The 7361-nt window shown below is 41.3% G+C and overlaps 1 protein-coding gene across 2 annotated transcripts in view; it reads left to right on the top strand.

Annotated features, from left to right (window-relative positions):
• TTC32 (tetratricopeptide repeat domain 32) overlaps positions 1 to 4275 on the top strand; it is a 6718-nt gene extending 2443 nt beyond the window's left edge. The window contains exons 2-3 of one of the 2 annotated variants that reach the window (XM_006767551.2): positions 2562 to 2728; positions 3462 to 4275. In XM_006767551.2, the coding sequence (XP_006767614.1) occupies positions 2562 to 2728; positions 3462 to 3589 (295 nt within the window). In that variant the 3' untranslated portion in view covers positions 3590 to 4275. Of the gene's footprint in view, positions 1 to 36; positions 272 to 2561; positions 2729 to 3461 lie in introns of those variants that run through there. The other variant, XM_015566407.1, reaches the window with a different exon arrangement.
• The last annotated feature ends 3086 nt before the right edge of the window (positions 4276 to 7361 follow it).

Consider the following 7361-nt stretch of genomic DNA (forward strand, 5'->3'; position numbering starts at 1 on the left):
GGCCCCCCCCCCCGCCCTTTTTTTGCAACCCCTCAGAAAGAAGACACCTACTAAGAAGGGCTCCTGGAGGCCAGTTGGGCTCAGATGTAAAAGCAACAGCCGAGCAGCCATTCCTGCACACGGGCCTCATGCAAAACTGCACGTCAGCGCTCAGAGGCCTGCACTGAACTGTCTGCTGCGCTGGGTGCCTGCAGGTCCCGGAAATCCCATTCAGACCAATAGGACTGAGGCTCTCCTGTCCAGAGGGAGACGCACAGCTCTGGCTTACCTAGTAGGTGTCAAAGAGTCTTCACCCAGCAGCAGGCATCTCGATGCCCTCTAGTCCTGTTTCTCTTCCTCCTTGGCACAGCTCCGCCTGTGGGCACCGTGTGCAGCTGTAGCAAACGGCATTTCTGCCCTGTTGCCAGTTTTAGAAAGAAAGTCTGCATGGCTTAGTAGAAGGGAGCTCCGTGCGCCTGAATTCCAGCCCTGGCGCTGCCGCATAGCCTGTGCCTTTTCTCGGCCTCAGTTTCTAATCTGTGAAATGAATCTTCCCTTTCCTTACAGTTCTGCAATTCTTCTAGGAGCTCATGGGTTGAAACGGAATTCTTCAGCGTTTTCCTTTACACGTATCTTTTAGAGTTTAAAATTATTAGAAAAATACTGGGTCACTGAAGCATTTTGAAATAGTATTTGCAAACTTTGTATTTCTCTTCATACCCAAAAGTATAGCCTTAACCATAACCCAATTTCCAAATGTTTTTTTCTTTGCTAAAGTTAGTGAATGCTGAACATCCACATTTGGATTATGTAATCTGGTCCAATGACATTACCATAAATACTGTTATTATAAAAATCTCAATATTACAGAAAAAATTTGGGGCTCTAACTATTAGCCCATATCTTTAAAATATGAAACAACTTTCACATGAAAAGTAGGCTTTTAGTATTTGTTGTGCTGAGATCTAATTCTGAATCAAACATTCTATGATCCTCTGAATATATTACATTTATAACAAAGCTTTGAAGCTTGGAAATTTAATGACTAAAACCTTACTGGACTCCTGAGGCTGCTCTTTTCTTAAAACTCTTTACGGGGTGGCAGCTCACCTAGTATAATAGATGAAGGGAGTGTGCCCGCTTGTGCAATGGTGCTCATAGCATCCAGAAGTCCCTTTCAGTCATAGCTCATAGAAACAGACATTTTCTTTTTAAAATACTTTTAAAAATAAGTTTATATGTTTTTTTTATTTCAGAGAGAGGAAGGGAGAGGGAGAGAGAAACATCAATGATGACAGAGAATCTTTGATCTCATTGATCGGCTGCCTCCTGCATGCCCCCTATTGGGGGTCGAGCCCACAACCCAGGCGTGTGTCCTGATTGGGAATCAAACTGTGACCTGGTTCATGGGTGGAGGCTCAACCACTGCCCCACGTCAGTCAGGCAAACAGACATTTTCTAAAATTGCGGTGGTTCCACTCCGTGGCTAGCAAACTTAGATTCGACGGAGACCTCTAGGCTGTGAGCAGCAGTAGTTCCAGTAACTGTCTCACATTTCCAGGATCAAGATTAAGGGAAGTAACTTTTAATAACACTGACAGCAGCCACAAATATGTTCTGAGGACTATATAGCAAAGAAATGACAGGTGCGTTTGGGCTGTATCTTCCCTGGTTGGTTCACATTTGAGAATCCCCTTGGGGAAAAAGAGAGGGAGACAGAAGCATCTCTGACGCAGAGCAGAGCCCAGGAGTGTTCTCTGTGCACACTTGTCCGGCAGGGCCTTGGGGTGGAGGGTGAGGGTTGAGGGTGAGGGTTGGGGGGGGGGGCTGTGTAACCTGTGGGGCTGGTGGCTCAGGGCTGCCTGGGCTTCCTTTCCGAAATGTCTGTTCACTTCACGCTCCTTGGGCAGCCTCTGCGGCCCTCAGATGCAGAGCTGGTTCTGCCCACAGGAGCCCCAAAGTGCACTGGGGCCTTCAGACCCCTCTAGCAGGAAGCCAGCCTGGCCTTGGGGAGGGTCCCAGCCAAAGGGCAGGGAGGGCAGCTCTCTCCCCAGAAAGCACACCCTGGGGATCAGCGAGCTGACTTTTCACTTAGGGTGAACTTTTATCTCGTTATCGGTGGAAATGATTTCAGATCTCACTGTTTGGGGATCACTTAAACATTTGAGGGTAAAGTTGATGGTGAATTTTGCGACATGTTCACAGCGAACTCCAGCTCTGGCTCTCCCTCCTCACTCCGCTGGAGTCTGACCTGTCATCTTTGCCCTGCTGGCACGTGCTTAGAAAGCAAACAGTGAATTTGATGCTGTATTTCAGCCAGACAAGTTGGCAGTGAATAGGGGCTTTGAGCACACTGCAACATGAACGTGCTTTTCCAATGGACAACGTAGCGCTGCTGATGCAGACAACGGGGTTAGACCAAACTGATCCACCGAAGGCTTTCCCTCCTGTGCCCTTGGTTTCTCAGAGGGGATGCTGCAAGCTGTAGGCTATGAAGTCTGACAATAACCCAAAAGGGAATGAGGGTGGAGCTGGGAGGAATTTGGTAACGCGGTGTTTTCACGTGAACTTCTTGTTTAAAGCGAATGCAGCCCTGAGGATTTGGCCACTGCGTATAACAACAGGGGGCAGATCAAGTACTTCAGGGTTGATTTCTACGAAGCCATGGAGGACTACACGTCGGCCATAGGCGTCCAACCCAATTTTGAAGTTCCCTATTACAACCGAGGGTTGATCCTGTATAGGCTGGGTAAGACTCTTTCTCCTTGGGCCCTTAGTTGTCCTGGCTGAATTGGGAGCTCCTGAATGTTGTAAAACGAATGTAATGGTCGTTAAGTCTTAGAAGTGATGTCTAATTTAGGTCTGGAGCCTGGAACAGAGGGATCGTTCTGAGTTTATTTTGAGCTTTCAATAGGCATTATAGACCACAGCGGCACGCGGGGGTGGGAATTGGGCGTGGGCGCGGAGAGGGAGGGCGACCCCATTACTTTGTGCCTGTAACATCCCCAAAGGCGAATGGAGGGTAATGCTGGTGATCACCTGCGAACGTTTTCTGAGTTAAAATCTTTGAGGGCACACGAGACGAGGTAAAGTGAAGGAGTTTTAAATGCTTGGAATCAAGGCACTGGTTCTTATTGTAGAGGGTTAAAAAGAATATTTCCTGTTGCCTGATTTTACTGTAATTATCTAAAACAGGTGATATAACTTTGTTGAGATTTCATGATGGTTTATGCTATTTACCTGTTAAATCCTAATAAGTAAACCCCTAGCTAAATTTAAGTATTGTTCTAGAAGGGCAGACACAATTCTTTTGGTGTAGACATTCCTATATCATTATTAAGAGGAAAAATTTCTTCAGTAGAAGGGGTTGAAAGCTCATAAATATAAAAGCATGTGTATCCTAACTTTGCTGTGAATTATGTAAGAAAATACTCAGCTGTTTCTCTCTCCCATTTTTTTTTTTTTTTTGGATTCTGGTACAGGATACTTTGATGATGCCTTGGAAGATTTCAAGAAAGTATTAGACTTAAATCCTGGATTTCAAGATGCGACTTTGAGCTTAAAGCAGACTATGCTAGACAAAGAAGAAAAACAAAGAAGAAACTATTGAAAAATTGAACTTTGAAACATTAATTCATGATCCATACAGCTGGCGTCTCACTGTCTCTAGTGTAAAGTAGGTGTTGAGTGATTTTTATTTATATTTAAGATAAAAAGCTTCATACATGAGCACTAAAAGTTAAATAGTTGGTTTAAGGTAGTTAATTTCAGATTAAGTATTTATATTGAATAGGTATGCTTTTTATAAAGTATAAATAAGTAACAACAATGTATAATTATATGTGTTCACAGTAAAATATGTAAAGAAATGTGTGATATTTTTAGTAAAATAATTTTTTGCTATATTTTTAGTCCCAATTTTTTAATAAAATTTATATCTATAGAAAATTTGGAGTATAAAATAGTAAACACTCTTTAGATTCACAAGTCGTTAAAATTTTCACACTTGCTTTTTCTCTATATTTAAATATATAACTTTTTGCTGAACCATTTGAAAATAAGTTGCAGACACCATAATGCTTTCCCACTAAATATTTTAGCCTGCATCTTCTAAGAATAGAGACATCCCCCTTTATAGCCACAATGCCATTATAATACCTAATAAAATGAACAGTTCTATAATGTAATCCGTACCCGGCCTCAATTCTAACTTTACCAATTGTTTCCAAAATGCATTGTGTAGATTTTTATTCCTGGATCTGGAGTCAATCAAATTACATTGCATTTTGTTATGTCTCTTTGAGTTCTTAAAAATTTTTTTTTCTTATTGTTGACTGTATTACAGATGTCCCCAATTTTCCCCACCTTTGCTCCCTTTCTCCCCACCCCTGCCCTACCCCAGGCCTTCATTCTTTGAGTTCTTTTAATCTAGAAGAGTCCCCTGCCCATGTTCTCCCCGTGGCATTAGCTTTGAGAGCAGAGCTATTTTATGTAGCGAGAAAGAGAGATGTATCATGTGGGGTTAAAAATAAACAAATGTCCTACAGGAGAGGGATTTGAAAGAATTCAACTTCCACTGACTTTCTCTAGAAATCACTGATAAGGTTAGGTTAGGATTTAAATATTGAACATAATTTTCTGTCTGCGGATAATGACTGTACTTATGGTCATCATCAACATTTACTGAACCCTTACTAAAAGTCAGGCACTGTTCAGACTCTTCGCAGAATAAATTGGGAGGGGAATGGAGAGGGATGGGGAGGCGAGGAGCTGACAGAAGCACTTAGTAAATATAAAGCTGTAAAGAATCTGTTTTGTTTGGGCGCTGCCTTCAAACGAGTGGGCGTGAGGAAGCTGAAGGGAGAGCAAGCCAAAGGCAGCCCTGCCATCTACATTTTTAATGTTTTTATTATTGAGGTTTGGTTTTCAAAGATGCCGCTCCTGCATCCTGGGATCTCGCAAGCTGGTTTGTTATTGTTGTGGAGAGCCTTTAGGGGCGGAAGTGGCCTGATTGGGAGGAAGGCGCAGAGGAACTTCTGTGGCTTTCTCCTTGCAATCACCACCATCCATCAGCCTTGGAACTTCTTACATTTTATTTTATTTTTGAGTTTAAGGGATCTCATGAAGCAGAAATAATCACCCAGTTTGTAGTTAATAAAGAACATCTGGCAAAATACATGGAGAATTTGGGCTGTAGGTGGATGAATATTAAAAGGAAACGAGGTTTGAAAGGAAACGAAAAGTCTCAATATTTCTGGAATTATTCACATTTTCCAATAGAATTTATCTTTCCATTTGTTATAAAAGAAGGTATAAGGTTACATTAAGATGTACAAAACCCCCCTTAAGAACACTTTCATTTAAAAAGTAAGGTCCTGCCGGACTGGCATGGCTTGGTGGTTGAGCATCGACCTATGAACCAGGAGGTCATGGTTGGAATCTCGGTCAAGGCACATGCTCAGGTTGTGGGTTTGATCCCCCACAGTAAGGGGCATGAAGAAGGCAGCCGATTAATGATTCTCTCTCATCATTGATGTGTCTATCCTTCTCTCCCTCTCCCTTCCTCTATGAAATCACTAAAAACATATTTTATAAAAAATATATTTTATTGATTTTTCACAGAGAGGAAGGGAGAGGGATAGAGAGTTGGAAACTTCAATGAGAGAGAAAAATTGATCAGCTGCCTCCTGCACACCTCCTACTGGGGATGTGCCCGCAACCAACGTACATGCCCTTGGTTGGAATTGAACCTGGGACCTTTCTGTCCACTGAGCCAAACCGGTTAGGGCTCACTAAAAACATATTAAAAAAAATAAAATAAAAAGCAAGGTTCCTAGACCCTGGGGGAGCTTCAAGCCATTCTACCCAGAACATCAAATACTTAAATAATGCTTTGTAGCTATTTTTTCTTGGATCATATTCTCTTTTTCCTATTCCTGACGAGGATCAGATATAATATGAAAAAACAAAAAACAAAAACCCAACAAAAAACAAAAACCCAAGAAATTTCATTTGGGTTTTTGAATTTGTTACTCAATGTTTCTCCATCCTTTATCAGAAAAAAATAATTTAGTGAAGTTCACAGTCAGCACTTCCTGGTTAGAACCCAGACACTTTTTTCTCTTAAGTTATTTTTTGTCTCAAGTTATTGGCACTAACTAAAGAATAATATTTTCATCGTTTATCTTCTTCAGAATTTTAGGCATTAGATATTCCAATTCTAAACTTCTGATTGACCAAGTAATACCTTTGGAATATGCCTTAAAGATACTCTTCTAAGTTTGCTGGCGTTCAGATTGCCCACATTTCATTTTCTACTAGAAAAGCACCCAAAGTCCATTGTTTTCCAGTTTTTCTCTCTGCAAAAACAAGGCTGAAAATTCTGGCTTATTACAAGGTTCCTCTTCCACAAAATAAGGTAAGAGAGACCAAGTGGCTTTAAGTTGCTTTTTAGCTTAGAAAATTAGTCCTAACTCTTCAGCATGCAGTTTTTATTTTTTCCTTTCCTGAAATCTGGAGCTGAGTAAAGCCAGTTGATAGCAAACTATGGTCCAGCTGGTGAGATAGCAAACTGTATTCCAGGTCAGCTTTCGTCCTGGTCTTATTGCCTTTTCTAAAACTTGCCTGGTTTTTTTTTTCTGTCTTTCACTGGCCTCTCTACCCTCCTACACCATCCATCATCTTGGCCCCTCCCCGTTTGCAGGCTCACGTCTTTCTCAGCAGACAGACTCTATTTCAGCTCTGCCACCCAGGGCAAATCAGTTCAGTGTTAACACTGATACTCATCTCCACATCAAACTTAACTCTATGCTTCCAGCGATTAAACCCATCTCTTGCTTAATTCTTTAACCTGTCCCTGAAAATACTTACGCTAAGTCAAAAGTCACTGAGTGAAGACATATTTCCAATACGTTTTAATTGGAAAAAATGATGAATTCCGTTTAGCCCGAGATACCAAATACTTTTTACAGACATAAGAACAGATCAGTGGAGCAGTGAAGACAGTTTTACATAAGGAACAGCAATTTGAAATGATAATGTTTACAGCCATCACATCAACTATAATGACTTGAGTGTTTACTCATCTTTTTCTTTTTTTCTGTAGCATTAAAAAAGCTTTATGGAGGTACAATTCACATATACAGTTCACCCATTAAAAGTGTGTAATTCAGTGGTTCTAAATATATTCAGAGTTTCTGTATTTTTTAAGCTTTATGGGTCTCATAGCCTTCCTGCAGGCAAACTGTATTTAATGAAGGTATTTCAGGCAAATTTAAGGCTAAATGGGAGAGTGCTTCAAAACACCCGACCACACACACACACTCACACACACACACTCCAGTTTGATTCCTGTGAGAACCTCTGGTTAGAAATAGAAACTT

Source organism: Myotis davidii, unplaced genomic scaffold, assembly GCF_000327345.1.
Source record: "Myotis davidii unplaced genomic scaffold, ASM32734v1 scaffold238, whole genome shotgun sequence".
In the NCBI taxonomy this organism is placed as follows: Eukaryota; Metazoa; Chordata; class Mammalia; order Chiroptera; family Vespertilionidae; genus Myotis; species Myotis davidii.